This window comes from Suricata suricatta, chromosome 8, assembly GCF_006229205.1.
Source record: "Suricata suricatta isolate VVHF042 chromosome 8, meerkat_22Aug2017_6uvM2_HiC, whole genome shotgun sequence".
NCBI lineage: Eukaryota > Metazoa > Chordata > Mammalia > Carnivora > Herpestidae > Suricata > Suricata suricatta.
In genome coordinates this window covers 121,452,502-121,468,605 of record NC_043707.1, presented here as the reverse complement: position 1 = coordinate 121,468,605, position 16,104 = coordinate 121,452,502, and the positions used below count along the sequence as shown (strand labels likewise).

Sequence of the window (16,104 nt, the reverse complement as noted above, 5' to 3'; positions counted from 1 at the left end):
GGAGGGCTCCGGCGGGTCCCCACGCCCCGCGGCCGAGCGGCTCCGCCCACAGGGGCCAGGCAGGGGCAGGGCGGGGCTGCAGGCCCGGGCGGCGGCGGCCACTCGGGAGGCGTCCAGCGAGCCGCGAGGACCATGGAGCCGGTGTCTCTGCAGGACTTCGTTTGCGCCCTGGACCCCTCCTCCCTCCCGCGCGTGCTGAGGGTCTGCTCCGGGGTCTACTTCCAGGGTGAGTGAGGGGCCCGGACCCCCCCGCCCCGCCCCCGCCGCTGCCTGGCTCTCGCCGCGTGTGGGGCAGGGGCGCTGTCCCGGGCGACCGAAACCCGGGACACCCAGGCACGCGGACGCTGCCCAAGTCCAAGTGTGATCGGAGGCCACACTCAACCTCTCCGGGCCTCCGCTTTTGCTTTCGTGGAATGGGGGAGCGCCGCGGGCCCCGCAGGGTGCTGAGGAGTCACCGACCTCAGCCGCTCCGGTGGGTGGAACCGAGCCAGCAGGGGCGGAGGTGGGGTGGGGGTGTGAACCGCGGTGCGCACCGGTGGAGGTCTGGCGGTGGGGAAGCGGAACGTCAGGCCTGCAGCCGGGCCGGCCCTCCCGCGTCCCCTCCCGCTCCTCCCCCTTGACGCCGTCGACGCGCCTCGGTTCAGTCCTTGCAGCCCACCCTGGCCCTCGGCGTTGCAGCCTGATCCGATCAGCAGTTCAGTTCTCAGCTTGAGTGGCTGCTCCCCCGGCGGCCTCCCTGCTCCCGGCTGCCCGGGCCCTTGCGCGCGTGCCCACCCGGTTCCCAGGGACTGGTCCGCAGCGGGGGCTCAGTCGCTAGTTAACGCCTGAAAGAGCGAGAGGGGCGGGGTTGACTGTCGGCGGAGCGGAGAGGAAGCTGCTCCGGGGGTGAGTCCCCCCCTCCCAAAATGGAGGCATTGGAGGTGGAGGGAGAGGGAACTGGGCTACTGGTTGGAGGGAACCTCCTTCCTTAGAAAGCAAACTAGTGCAAGAGTGCCTTGCCACATCTGTTCCCTCTTTCTGTTCCCTTGCGCGGCACAGCAGCTCCCTGTCAAGTGTTCGGAGGCCACGCGGGGAGAGGGCCGCACGCGCCGCCACACCCGGGTGCCCTGGGGGATCTGGCAGATGCGGGTTCAAATGCCGACTGTTCCTCTGGGGGCTCGCTGCAGGCGCCCCGGGCCGTTTGCGCGCCTCTGACACCCGCTGACCGCTGCGTGTCGCAAAGCCTCTTTCTTCATCGTGCCTGACCCCGGGCATGAGAAGCGCGGAAGTCCGGTGACAGATGAGCCGGGGAGGAGGCCAGGTGGCTGGGTCTGACCCTTGGCCTTGGTTAGGTGCTCCCGGCAGAGGCGAGCCTCCTGGGCTGGGTCCCAATTCTATGCCCTATTACCTGATAATCTGGGGCCACTGCTCACCCTCTGCCCGGCGCAGCAGCTCATTATTTAGGAAAAGAGAGACTGTCCTCCCTCGGGGGCAGTCGTGGGGCTTTAATGAGCTTCTGCGATCTGGGGCGCATCTCCCACCAGCCCTGAGGGGGCCACCCCCAAAACTGTAGACAGAACTGTGGTTTGTGAGCCTGTGTGCGTTTTCCTGGGGACATGGGGTGGGATTTTCATCAGTTTCACCGGGCTGCGGGGATGCCTAGGAAGTGCGGTGGGGTCGGGTGGCCTGAGAGATCTTCACTGAGCACCCTCTGTGTTCCGGACACTGCTTTAAACACTAGAAAATAGGAAGGTGAGGCTGCTGTGCTGGAAGGTGGCTGTCCAGACACCTGCCTAATGGGTGCGCCCTGTCAGTGGCTCGGTGGCTCCCTCGGTTTTCTCTCCTGTGCTTCCTTTAAACTTTTTTTTTAGAGAGAAGGTGGGGGTGCAAGTGAGCAAAGAGTAGAGAGAGAGAGAATCCCATGAGGGGCAGGGAGAGAGAGAGAGAGAGAGAGAGAGAGAGAGAGAGCGAGAGAGAGCGAGCGAGCAAGCGAGAGAGAAGTGGAGCTCACCCAAAGTGCAGCCTGTGTTTTTTACTGAAGCGGGACTCAAACTCACGAATGGTGAGATTATGACCTGAGCCAAAGTCAGATGCTTAACCTACTGAGCCACCCAGGCACCTGTAATCTTTTCTTTTTTAATGTTTATTTTTGAGAGAGAGAGACAGACAGACAGAGCAGGGAAGGGGCATAGAAGGAGGAGGACAGAGGATTCCAAGCAGGCTCCACACGGACAGCAGAGAGCCTGATACGGGCCTCGAACTCACCAACCATGAGATCATGAGATTGTGACCTAAGTTGAAGTCGGCCCCTTAGCTGCTGAGCTCCCTCGGCACCCCTCCCCTGTGCTTCCTTTAAAAACAACTCATCTGAAGAAGAAAGCAGCAGCGTGGCTGTCAGGCTGTGTGACCTCCAGGCAGTCACGGAACTTCAGAGCCGGACTCTGTAGCTGTCGAGTGGGGAATTGGGACTGCGTTATTTCCTTGCCCATGACTTCAACTCAGGCTTAGAGGCCGGGCCTGTGCTGGCTGCAGCCCTGAGATGGATCAGGCCTGCCTTGCCTGTGGGAAGGTGGAGAAGGCCCGAGAAGAGTGACACAGGGGGGTGCACCAGCACTGAAAGAAAGCAATGGCAGGGTTCATGCTGCCTGAGTACAGCTGAAGCAGGGGCCGTTGGGTAGGGAAAAAGACAGGGCAGGCCGCCCCCGGCAGCTGGGACATGCACAGAGGTGTGGCGGAGTGGAGCACAGGCCACCCCGTGCTTGGCCCTTGCTGCACCAACACACTGACTCAGTTTCTCTGCAGGCTCCATCTATGAGATCTCTGGGAATGAGTGCTGCCTCTCTACAGGGGACCTGATCAAGGTCACCCAGATTTGCCTCCAGAAAGTGGTCTGCGAGAACCCAAGAACTGGCCAGACCATTGAAATCGCCCCCACCTTCCATGGTAAGGCAGCTTTCCCCCACCCACCCTCAGCCAATCCCCCCGCCCAGTGCACTGGCCCCTCCAGGCACACCTGCCGGATCACCAACCCCAGCAAGCACTCCCATAGTTTGGCACAGGTGCTCTCACATCCAGCACTACCCTGCCCCAAGGCCTGGGATGTCCTCAGAGTGGTCCAACAATGCCCTTAGCCTGGCGTGGCTGCACCTTCTCCAGGCCCGTCTCTCTGATCACATCAGCCTCTCAGCTGGGAATTTCTTTGTTCCAGGTCTTTGTCCATGCATCTGTCTTTGTGTTTGCTTATTCACTCACTCATCAAACATTTATTGACACTTGTGGGCCACGCCCTGTGCTAGGAGCTCAAGTGTGGGACTCTGGAAGGACGGAGCGTAGCCTTCTCCAGCCGGGAGCTCCCAGGATGGCAGTGAGAGGAGGGTGACAGTAGAGGCAAACACAAGTTTACAGAGGGCTCCTGGCAGGAGTAGCCTGCCTCAGGGGTCTGTGGAGGCTTCCTGGAGGAGATGGCACCTGAGTTGGAGGAAGGATTCCCAGAAGGAGTAACTACAGGGAGTAGCAAGTGTATATACGGTTACTATGTAGCCTGGTTACTGCAGGAGGCGTGTGGCTCAGTGGACCATGGGCTCGGACACTGACGCTCAGAGCCTGGATGGAATCCCAGCTTTGCTGGCAAATAGCTGTGGTCTTGGCCAGTTCTTGGGTGGGGGAGAGGGGCGGGGGGGGGTGCCTTTCTGTGCCTCAGTTTACCCCTCTCTAACAGGGTAATCAGGTTTGACACGAGGATTCAGTTGCCATGCAGGAAGCACTGGGCACAGGGCACGGCACAGAGCTGCGCACTCCGGGGGCAGTAGCTCCTGGGTTTCTACTCTGGTAGTGGGACAGCAGCACTGCTGAAGCGTGGGGTGACAGGCGCTGGACGTAGGGGACTGGCGCACTGGTGAGGAGTATGGTAGCAGAGTCAGCCAAGTTAGAGGCGGGTACGGTTCAAGAGGGAGACAAATGTGGCCATTGTCCTTGTCTTTTGAGAAACACATCCATGTTCTGTCTCTGGTGCCAATCCCTCCGAGTGCCTGCCTATCTGTATAAGAAGGAACTGTCCCCATCTCTACCCTTCACTGTCCCTTCAGACATGGTCAGTCGCTGCGTCTTGTCCCTCGGCCCTGCAGCCTGGGTGCCCAGATGCCCGGTGCTTGTGTTCAGGAGATTCTGACTGGGTTCCCTGTGGCAGACTGGGGCCTGGTATATGTGGCCCTGGGCCCAGCACAGGCCTGTCCCGCCTTGACACCCTCTGCTGTGCCCCACAGGCCACTTCAGCCGCCTCACCGGCCCCCAGAGCTATGGAACCCTGGAAGAGCTGCTCTCTGCTGCGAGGCAGCACTGCAAGGAGCTGCCCATTTGCTTCATGTCGACCCGCAGAATGACCACAGAGGCCAGGGTGGTGCCTGAGGACCAGCCGCTCATGCTTGAGGACGTGGAAATATACCACGGGGCCTACCACGCCCGCTGCGTGCTGCACACCAAGGCCCAGCAGCTCGTTCTGCACCTGCCCCTGTCCCAGAAGGGGCCCTTCTGGGAGTGGGAGCCCGGCGCCCCTCGGCCCCTGCTCCAGGCTCTGCAGGACCCAGGCCTGAACAACCTCCTCTTCACCTGCCCCGCCCTCCCCTGGCATGCCCTGATCCTGAGACCCCAGTATGAGGTCCAAGCCGTCATGCACAGTGAGTTGCCTGGGCAGCTGGGGGAGGATTGGTGGGGCGAGAGGGGGGCCCTGGCGAGCTGCTCAGATGAGAGGTACCCCATCTGTGGATAGTCTAGGGATTACCCAGAACATACAATGTAACAGAACCACGATTCCCAAACAGTGGAAGTTAGGTGTCAAAGGAAACAGGAATTGAGTGAGGTCCCACTCTTCTTACTTTTGTAAAATTTGAGAGCTTGCTAGCAGCTAGGACAAAGCAGCAGTGTGACCATTTGCTCGGGAGAAACAGATTTTCCCGCCACTGGGGAGAATAGGATTGCTCCCGACTTCCGTCTGGGAGCTGAGGGCACTGGGTGAGTCCCTAGCTGATCCACAAGCTATTTCGCAGGACAGGCTGGAGGCGGGTGCAGAGCGGGGCTGGTGAAGCAGAGGCAGAGCCTGGCCAGGTCTGCCCAGGGCCGAGCTGGAGCCGAGGGAGGGAGGGAGAGCGGTGCCCTGGGGCCTGGCCCTGGAGGGCGGGGAGTTGGAGGTTCAGCCCCCCCCCCCCCCCCCCCCCCCCCCCCCCCCCCCCCCCCCCCCCCCCCCCCCGCCCCGCAGTTACCTGGAGCTGGAGTTGCGGGGTGCTATAGAGCCAAGTGGGAACTCTTTATTTTGATTTTTTAAAAATCTCCGGAAGCCACTTTATTATGGAAAAATAAGACAATATACATATACAAGGAGGGGATAATGGAGCAAACCTCCTTGACCCCATCACCTGACACCACAATTATCTCTCTCCACCACACCCGATTGTTTCAAAACAAACCCCACAAATTCATTTTTTTAAATTCATTTTTTTTTAATTTTCTTAATTTTTTCATGTTTATTTATTTTGAGAGAGAGACAGAGCATGAGCAGGGGAGGGGCAGAGAGAGAATCCGAAACAGGCTCGCAGAGCCAACGTGAGGCTCCATCTCACGAACCTGGAGATCATGACCTGAGCTGAAATCAAGAGCTGGACGTTTAACCGACTGAGCCAACAGGGGCCACTCCTATCACTTCTTTTATAAATACTTCAATGTGTCTCTTTTATTTTTTTATTTTTAATGTTTTAATGTTTTGATGTTTATGTATTATTGAGACAGAGAGAAACAGCATGAATGGGGGAGGGGCAGAGAGAGAGGGAGACACAGGATCTGAAGCAGAGCCACGAGATCTGACCTGAGCCGAAGTCGGATGCTTAACCCACTGAGCCACCCAGGCACCCCAATGTGTCTCTTTTAAAAATAATTTTTTTAACAATACCATCGTCACACTGAAGAAGTTAACAATAACTCCTAATACCACTACTTGGTGTTTGAATTTCCTCTATGGCCTCATAATTTTTTTTTTTTTTTTACAATTTATTCACAGCAGGATCCAGAAAGATTCGCACCATTGCTGCTGATTGTTAGATCTTTTAAATCTCTGTTAATCTATAGGTGATTCACTTTTATTTTTCTTAGAATTTATCCGTTGACGAGTGTAAGCCCTTTGTCCTGTAGCCTTGCTCACATATTAGATTTTGTTGCCAGGATCCTTGTGGTGGTGCCAGGATGCTTCTCCGTCTCCTGTATTTCCTGTTGTGTTGGGCCGTCGGCCACCCCCAGGTTCGATGACCCACTGGGAGGCCTCGTGGCACTTGATGTCTAGTAGTACTCTCGGCCATGATTAGAGTGAAAGGATATGGAGTCCTGTCCCCGTGGAGTCACACGGGACACGCCGAATCCCTTCAGCACTGAACTGTGACAACACATAAGGCGGGGTCTACCAGGGGAAGCCCATCAGCCTCCATGCACAAGGTTTTTACTGGGGGCCCGTCATGCGGGCACCCCCTGCTCAGCACGTACCAAGGTTGCAGCCTTCCGGATGGAAAGCAGGTGTTCAGCATAACAGACGGTTTGTACAGTCTGAGGACAGGAGACCACCCTCAGCAGTTAGAGGATGGTGGGAACACTTGCTAAACCATGTTCCCAGCTGCCAGCCAAGGACCAACCTTGCAGGCAGGCTTTTCTAGGGATAGAAGCCTCGGGAGGCTGTCGGCTCTTTTCTGCACAGCTGTAAGCAGACCCTTGCAGGCTTGGCCTGACACAAGAGGCAGTTTCTCATTGCGGTGGGGCAATCAGTCCCCACCTGGCTCTGTGTCCGTCACCAACCAGATGGCACCAACCTTGCCATGTGGCATAGATGAAACACAGCAGAAGGGCCAGCCTTTGGGCTGTGAGTGGCCGCTGCTGGTCCCTGCCTAGCTCCACGACTTCCTTAGGGACTGCAACCGTGACCTCAGTCCTATTGTTCCTTCTTTACCTATTAGTCAGGAAACTACTATACATTTTTTTTACATTTATTTATTTTTGAGAGACAGAGACAGAGCACAGGGGGCAGGGGCAGAGAGAGACTGAGACACAGAATCCGAAGCAGGCTCCAGGTTCTGAGCTGTTAGCACAGAGCCCGGTGCAGGGCTCGAACTCACAAACTGAGATCATGACCTGAGCCGAAGTCGGATGCCTAACCGACTGAGCCCCCCAGGCGCCTCGGAAACTACTATAAAGAGCCCCCACCCAACTCTTCGATTTGTGCAAGAAACACAGGCATTGTGTTGATATGTGTTGAGGTCCCAGGGCACCTCTCTACCCCCGCTCTGGCAGACCTGGCCGGGTTCTGCCTCTTTCACCAGCCCTGCTCTGTCCGCTGCCTCCAACCTCCATGGAGAATTAACCTAAAAAATGCCCTATACTTTGTGTACTAGTTTGTAAAATGAGCTGGCTCCCTAGCATTCTTCAAGGAGGATTATTCAGGTGATGTTGCCTTTTTTTTTTTTTTTTGTAAGTCATCATTATCAAGTGAGATGAAAATGTTCAGTGCTCCAGGCCCTTGGAATTATTACAGATGCTTGCATTATCTCAGCTTTGGCCCGCGAGAGCCTTTTCAGTTTGGCTCCTGAATCCTTTTGATACACCTGCATTGTCTTAAATGGGATAAGATGCTTCAGACTGTTGCACATTTCCACTCCCGGAAGTTCTCTTTTTCCCAGGGAGCCCTGGAGCATTGTGGGAAATGGCAGTAAATTAGCTCACCTGGCACAGAGCAAAAATCCCAACACGGTGACCTGAGGCAAGTCACCATCTAAGCTTCAGTGTCATCTGTAAGACGAGGATGTTCCCTCCTCCACCTTCCACGTGGTACGGCTCCAACACAGGGAATGAGCCAGTTTCCCTCACTCTTAACAGAGTCACCCCTTGAGTTTATAAACCAGGTGCTAATCAATGCCCAGAGAGTACACAAGTTGTCAAGGTCATTAACTGGTATTTTCTTGATGTGATTTTCTCTATTTAAAATGCAGAAAGAGGGGCACCTGGATGGCTTAGATGGTCGAGCATCCGACTTCAGCTCAGGGCATGATCTCACAGTTTGTGGGTTCGAGGCCCACTTCAGGCTCTGTGCTGACAGCTCAGAGCCTGGAGCCTGCTTTGGATTTTGTGTCTACCTCTCTCTCTCTGCCCCTTTCCCACTTGTGCTGTCAAAGATAAATAAACATTAAAAATAAATAAATAAAATGCAGAAGGGACTTGGAAAGGCAGCTTATAAAATTACATTTAAAATTCAGGGGCACCTCAGGGAGTCAGTTAAGTGTCTGACTCTTGGTTTCAGCCCAGGTCATGATCTCTCGGCTCTCTCTTAACTAAACTTTTAAAAATTCAATTAAAATTTAAAAAGTGGTTGAACTAATTGAATATTTGATGCTCCTAATGAATTATCAATGAATTATCATCTAGATGTGGTAATGGCATGGTGGTTTTTAGCTTTGTCTGTTCTTTCCGAGATGCACACTGAAAGGTCATGGACGGCCCGATGGGATTATTCTGATTCAAAATCCCCTAGTGGAGGGCAACAGGCAGTGTAGGAGTGAAAAGATGGGCTGTGAGTTAAATATTGATGCTGGGTGATGGGGGAGTTCACTATACTATTCTCCTTTTACAAATGTTTAAAAATTTCTATAATAGCTTTTGAAAAGAGGTTGAAGGAAAAGAGTGAGCAAGGAATCGGATACCATGGGGAAATGCTGGCAGAAAGGAACAGGAAAGAGGTCAGCCAGCCCAGACATTTCGCTGGGGGGCGGGAGGGGCACCACCGGGTTGGTGCCTGCAGCACCCCTGAGCTGACACTGCCCTTTCCACAGTGCGCAGAACCATTGTCAAGATCCCCTCCACCCTGGAGGTCGACGTGGAAGATGTCACCGCCTCCTCTCAACACATCCACTTCATCCAACCGCTCCTGCTGAGTGAGGCCCTGGCCCGGGGAGGGCCCTTCCCTCTGACCACAGAGATCCTGGAAGTTCCAGAGGGGCCCCCTATCTTCCTCAGCCCTTGGGTAGGGTCCCTGCAGAAAGGCCAGAGCCTCTACATCCACGGCCTGGCCTCTCCACCCTGGCGGGTCCTGGTCTCAACCAAGGGCCGGAAGGTGCCCAGACACTTCATGGTCTCTGGGGCTTACCAGGGCAAGCTGCGGCGGCGGCCGAGAGAGTTCCCCTCGGCCTACGACCTCCTGGGCGCTCTCCAGTCGGGCCAGCCGCTCCGGGTCGTGGCCACAAAGGACTACGAGGGCGATGGGGTAGAGAGCCCTGGCTTCACTTCCCTGGCTGTGGGGGACAGGCTGGAGGTGTTGAGGTGTGGCCAGGCCCACGGGGCTGAAGGCAGAGACATAGAGGTCTTGGTGTGTCAGCGGCTGAGTGACCAGGCTGGGGAGGACGAGGAGGAGGAGGAGGAGGACTATCAAGAGATAGATGAAGACCAGATTCTGCTGCCTCTCTACTGCTCCAGTAGCTTCGTGGAGGAGATGAATGATGGCCGGCGCTACAGCCTGGAAGATCTGATTACCCAGTTTTCACTGCCCTGTGAAGTCAAGGTGGTAGCCAAGGACAGTGGCCATCCTGCTGACCCTCTGCCCCCCTTCCCGGGCCTGCGGCTGGAGGAGAAAATCACAGAACCCTTCTTGGTGGTCAGCCTGGACCCCAACCCTGCAGTGTGCTTTGAGATCCCTCCCCGGTGGCTGGACCTGTCTGTTGTGGAGGCGGAGGGGCAGCCAGGCCCGCCAGCTGGGCCTCTCTCTGTAGCCACCGTGGAGGAGCTGACAGATGCCTTCTACTATAGCCTTCGGAGGTTACCGAACTTTGAGAACCAACCCCCACCAAGACCCCCCAAAAGTCAGGGCCTCAGTGGGCAGAAGAAACGAAGTGGCAAGGAAAAAGGTGGCCAGGTACCGATATACCAAAGTGGGCAGGGAGGGGCACCTGTCGGGATCACTGCAGGTCCTACCATTTCTTTGCCAGCATCACGTTGGTCTTTCAGTTGTACGGAACTTGCAGTCTATACACTTGTACATTTTGTACCTATTATTCTTATTCGATCCTGACAATCTGATGCTTATCCGTATTTCACAGGTAAGAAATTGAGGTCTTGGAGACCCAGAGACTAACCCAAAGGCCCAGTTAAGAAGTGGGAGGCCTAAAGTGGAGCACGACCATCCTGCCTCCCGGTTCCCTGTGCTTCTCAGCGGCCGTCCCTGTGTTCAGGTGTCATCATCCGCCCCCTAAACGGTGTCAGAGCCTCTCCTACCCCTCCCCAGAGCCTCCTGCGCCCCTCCTGGTCTCTCATGGGGCTCGGCCCCATCTCTCCTGAAGCCCTCAGTGGTTCCCTATTTCCAGGGGGTAATGCCAACCCTGGCATCCAGGGTCCTTAATAAGCTGATTTCAACCTCAGCTTCTCAGGTCCATCTTCTACCACCTACTCTGGTCCACGCTCAGGCACAGAGAAATTCCGGAGGCTTCTTCAGGCCAGGATTCCTGTCTCAGCACTTCGTGCTGGTCCTTTTGCTGGGAAATGGCCTTCCTCCTTTCACTGAGCAAGGCTCAGCTCAGACCTCCTCAGCTCCTCAGCCTTCCCTCTTCTGTATCCTATTGCCACGCTGAACACGGCGTGGGGGGGGCCGGACACCTGGTTTTCAGTTCGCTGTTGAGAGGTCTGTGAGGGCAGGGACCTCGCCCGTGGCCAGGCAGTGCCAGTAAGTGTTGAATGGATCCAAAATGAATCACAACAATGGGGAAAGAGAACCAGGCACGGAAGCAGGAAGGTCAAGTTTATGGCCCGGTTTACCCACTCAGTGGCTCGTACTCCTTTGCTGGGTATCCGTTTTCTCGCCGTGAACCCGAGATAGTATCACGAACTCAGAGTGCTGGTCTCACAGCTGCTCCCTGCTGGGTGTCTACTCTGTGGCAGACACCCTATGTGCATGACCCCATACACCCCTCACGAAACCCCTCTGAGCTGGGCACTGACATCTCTTTCCACAGCTGAGAAAACAAGGGGCACAGAGAGGTAAAGTGGTTGACCTGAGATCACAACCTAGCAAACGGCAGGGTGGAGTCTGAAGCCGGGTCTGACCACCCAGCCCGCGCCCGCCTGGGTGCTCTGCTGCCAACAGACGCTCTACATCAAATGCACTTTGTAAAGTGTAACAAGTGTATCATCTTGGGATCTGGGGAGACTCGGATTAGAGGGTACGTGGAGGAATAGCAGCAGGAGTTAGAAGGATGGAGTCTAAGCAGTTTCAGCCCCAGCAGGGGCTTGCATCTGTGGGGGAGGGTGGAGGGCAGTGGTTTTCTGACGGAACAAAGAACGGGCTGGGGCATCTGAAACACAGGCCTTGCGGACAGCGCCAGAGACCCTGTGGTACAAAGAACTGAGACGTCAGTCCCAGCCTTTGCTCCTGCTGGAAGTGATTTGGGGCCCGGTCCCTGCTCACTGCCTTTGACCCTGCAACTTTTCTGAGCATCAGTGTACCCCCTGCTAAATGAGGGGCCCTATACTGTTTGCTCTCCAAAGCGCGGTGTGGTGGGGAGGGCGCCAGCGTTAGAAGCCACTGACATGGGTCTAGCTTAGAACCTTGGCCCAGGCTTGCAATCCTGTCTGAGGTCTGACACGGCACACTCTCGGAGCCTGGTTCCTCACGTGTCCACTGGGAATTCAAACAACTATTCAGAGGGTCACCGAGGATAAATGAACAGGCGTGCATGTGGCATAAGGTCGAGTTCCACAAAAGTCTTCTCCCTTCTGGGACCCCTCCCAGCTCTAGCACCTGTCCTGAGATTTTGTGACTGTTCCCCCCCCCCCCCCCGCCCCTGGACGGCAGATGTGAATCCCCTTTGTGGAGAAACTCCATGCCCCCTATCTCTAGCCCCCAAGCCTTTTATCTCTCATCCTGGCCTGTCTCCTCTGCCTAAGAACAAAACACTTGGGGTCCCAAGAAGCCCTATCCCAAAAAGGAAGTCGAAGGGAGCAGAGGAAGTGGCACTTGAAGGGAATTACATTTCAGGGACTCTGCCACCCTGTTTCTTGGGACCTTGCTGACTTCCGCTTTTTCTCCCACTTAGTACTCTCAAGTCTTAGAACTGCAGGAGTACCCTCTGCTCCCCAAACCCAAGATGAAGGCACTGCCGCAGAGCGTCAAGGACAGCTTAGATACATACAGCAAGGTCTCCGCCCACAAGAAGGGCCTCAGGGCCACTAAGTCCAACACAGTGGATCCAGGTGAGTCCCTGTCAGTCAGCTCCTGCTCACCCAGAGTCCTTGCTTCTCCCCTCCCTACTCTGCTCTACTCTGCTCCTCGGCTGCTGCTTTCTCCTCCTCTGGCGCCAGCCTTCCCTCAGCGAGCCCCAGCTCACGAGCAGGCCTTTCTGCAGTCCTGGGCGGACACAGGCTGCTAAGGGCTAGGCTGAAGCTGGGGGGTCTCTACTGTCCCTCTCTCAGGAGCCTGCAAGGAAGGAGTTCATCCTGACACACTGTGCTCCCCGAGGCCTTCAGGGGGAGTATTTACACAGTATTCAGAAAGAATAAACTGTAGTTTCTGGTCTAGCGAAAACCTTAGAGCATCCACACCAACTCCTTCCCTGTCCTGTGCCCTAAAAGGGGGAACGAACCCGCTTAAGGTCGAAGACTGTCTTTGACTTGAACTCTTTTTCAGATGACGACGAACATGATTACGAAGAGGTACTTGAACAATTCCGGAATACCCTTTAGATGCTGGAGGAGCCCTGCTTCTCAACTGCTGCTTCGCAGGGAATCTGAGATACCAGCCAACCGTGACGAGACCGTGGACAAGACCTCACTGAGATCAGACAATCATCTGGACAGCAAATGACTCTGTGGGGACTGATGGTGAAGGGGTGGACACTGCACCACCTTCCCTCGGGTTCCAGGCTCCTGGCACCTAGGGCTGGCTGGTCTGGGCCCAGCGCCTTGCACTCCCTCAGCCTCAGAGCTTTGGTGTCCAGAGGAGCCAACCGGATTCTACTCAATCCTGAGTCCCCGGCACCAGGTGTCCCACTGGTTGGTGCAGAAAGGAATCCGAGACCACCCAATGGGATGGCAGTGGTGCGGGGCTTCCTGCCTCCTGGTAAAGGGACTCCAGCCTGACCACCCTGCGCCAAGAGCCTTGTTATGTTGGCCACCCCCTCACCTCCTGTTGGCCCTTCTCCTCCTCCCCCACCTAATTCTAAGCCCCGGAGAGACCAGGGCTGTCTCATCTCTGTAGTATGCAGCACATGAGAGCTGTAGGGGACTATCCAAGATGTTTTCCCTCTAAAACCACAGAATAAAAAGGACATCTGGGCTTCTGGAAAAAATGGTTAACAGAGATGATTTAGTAAGTTGTGTGCCAGATCCTTTATAAACATTACCGAAATCCTTAACTCTCTAAGATAAACAGTGGCCTGATTTTAAAGCTCAGAATACAAGTGTGAGTGGTCAGGTGTCTCGGGAAGCAGACCAGTCACGGGCCTGAGTTAGGACCCCAGCTCAACCACCTACTGGCTAGGACTGTGAGCAAGTTATTTAAACCTAAGCTTCAGTTTCTTCATACGTAAAATAAAACAAATAGCTTTCTACCTCACAAAATTGTTTGAAGGATTAAATGAGGTAATCTTGGTAAAGTTTCTAATTTTTTTAAAAGTTTATTTGTTTTGAGAGAGAGAATCCCAAGCACAGAGCCTGATGCAGGGCTCGAACCCATGAACTGAGATCACTGACTTCAGCCAAAATCAGCAGTTGGACACCTAACTGACTGAGTGGGCTGGGAGCCCCTTGGTAAAGTACTTAGTGCAGTGCCTGGCACATAATAAACACTCAGTGAGAGTGTTATCTTTATTGTTGACCCAGATCATGTAACTGTACCTGTCCCTAAAACCTATATATTTTTTTAATGTTTATTTATTTTGAAAGAGAGAGAGTGCACGCGAGCAGAGGAGGGACAGAGAGAATCCAAGCAGGCTCCATGCTGTCAGCACAGTGCCTGATGCGAGACTCAAATTCACAAACCATGAAACCATGACCTGAGCTGAAATCAAGAGTCAGATGATTAAACTGACTGAGCCAGCCAGGCGCCCTCTAAAACCTGTATTCTTTCCGCACCCCGACACTGTCCCCTAGTCACAGAATTCATCCCAGTGTTTGAAATATACTAAGCTCCTCAACTGTGGAGACAACGTGCACTGATTGGTTGGGGTGCCTCATCATCCCGTGTAACAGACACAGGGGAACAAAGACAAACCTGACTCTACGCGGAGACCAACTCAGCCTCCAAGGTCGCCTAGGCCTGTTCCGTGAAGTAAGACCACAGACCTCACTTCTGGAAGTGGTGGGGATTTGGTTTCCTAGACTGATGCGGTCACAGAACTACACAGAACTAAGCAATCCAGGCAAAAGACCGGAGACAAAAAGGTGGCCCGAGTCTCCAGCTGAGCCGTGGGACACAGAGTGTCAATACACAGCCTGGATTCTAGGTACTGTGTCTGCGTGTGTCCCTCCCGTGTCTGCTAACGCTACTTTGGGCTGTCCGGACTCACTGCACTTGCTAGGCCCCTTGGCTTCCGTACCCCAGCATGGAGCCCCAGGGGGACCACCACATAGCTCACACAGGCTGGTGGGTCGGGAGATGCAGAGACCACCTAAGCTACACAGGACCCTGAGGAAGAGGGTGCTCTGGGACAAACGATAAGTAAGAGAGTTCGAAAAATAAGTTCCTTCTTGGTACAGAACCCTTAGGACCAAGCCTACATGCAAAATTCACTTCACTTCCGCATCTGCATTTAACTGTGGCACCAAATTGAGGAAGATCGCAAAAGGGGGCACAGAGGAGAGGGCTACCCGTTCCTACAGAAGGGGATTTCTGAGTGGCCAAACATGGCAATGAGCAGAAAGCAGCAACTTCATAGGCAAGATGAGCTTAAAGGAAAACCTTTCTGGGGCGCCTGGGTAGGTTAGTGGGTTAAGTGTCCAACTCTTGAGATGGCTCAGGTCGTGATCTCGAGCCTTGCATCGGGCCGTGCTGACGGTGCAGAAACTGCTTGGGATTCTCTCTCTCTCCCTCGCTCTCTGCTCCTCCCCCGGGCTCTCTCTCAAAATATGGACAGACTTGCAGACTAACATACTGGCTGACTGACTTCTATGCGTCAGTATAGCTCCGTAGATAGGAATCATTCTGCAGGTACAGAAACAACCACCAGACTGTTGTTCGCTTTTAGAAACCAGAGGGTGGGGCCTTTTCCAGACCGCTGCCAGTAGGTCTCATTTAGAAACACAGTTAAAGCAGTTATAGAATTTTTATTTGCATGTTCTACCTCATTAACTTACCTCAGAATTAGTTCTTTTATTTAAGACACAGCTTGCATTCTGGAATTGTCAAAAACATCTTTGAGCTAGTTTTCTCTTCCAAGAAATGGAACTGATTAAGCTGGCCAAAAAATGGCCGTAGGCCTTCAGACAGCCTCCTCTTAAGGTCAAATGACAAACGCTCAATGCAGCTACGTGACCACAGGCTGCTCGAGTCGAGATTAAGGTCCATTTTATAACCTCCACGAATGGCGATGCTTTGATGCTTTACAAACATCACGTTACTCGGGTTTCACAAGAAACCTATATAGGAAATTACACTGTTCTCTTTTCATAAATAAGGAAATGGGAGGCCCTCGGAACTGGCGTGCCCCGCCCAAGACCGTAACTAACAGTGGAAAAGTCAGGATTTCAAACCCCAATCAAGCTGGGCTACATGCCTCAGACAGTAAGGTAGTAATGACACTAGCTTAGGAAGACTGTTTTCACAAATTCTGCAATAGAACTATTTTATTAGACCTGTGGAGGTACTTATTTTGTATGAAATCGAAAGAACATCGCTTTCTCTCTCCTGCCCTCACGAGGCCACCACTCTGCAACTTCGTGTTTATAACAACACACTTTCGGCAGCGGCCACGACAAGGTGAAGGAAAGCGCAATTCTGAAAACGCCACCACGTGACCACGGCGGGGAGAACAGAAGCAGGCAGGTCAGTGGGTTTCTCGACTAGCTCCCAGCCGCAGGCCCTGCTCTTCTTCTTTCAACAGGAAACACGTCAGGAGACACTCC

At 54.3% G+C, this 16,104-nt stretch overlaps 1 protein-coding gene across 3 annotated transcripts; it reads left to right on the top strand.

Moving 5' to 3' along the window:
• Positions 1–65: 65 nt before the first annotated feature.
• THEMIS2 (thymocyte selection associated family member 2) lies at positions 66–13,642 on the top strand. Of its 3 annotated transcripts, none has more exons than XM_029947190.1 (6): positions 66–226; positions 2,782–2,922; positions 4,242–4,652; positions 8,832–9,907; positions 12,081–12,237; positions 12,671–13,642. In XM_029947190.1, the coding sequence occupies exons 1-6, from the start codon at positions 133–135 to the stop codon at positions 12,724–12,726; spliced, it is 1,935 nt and encodes a 644-aa protein (XP_029803050.1). In that variant the 5' UTR covers positions 66–132; the 3' UTR covers positions 12,727–13,642. The 3 variants fall into 3 exon arrangements, 2 of the variants coding, with proteins under 2 accessions (XP_029803050.1, XP_029803049.1); XR_003911734.1 differs by lacking the exon at positions 12,671–13,642 and adding an exon at positions 10,092–10,223 and having other exon boundaries at positions 69–226; positions 12,081–12,168; XM_029947189.1 differs by having other exon boundaries at positions 137–226; positions 2,771–2,922; positions 4,354–4,652.
• The last annotated feature ends 2,462 nt before the right edge of the window (positions 13,643–16,104 follow it).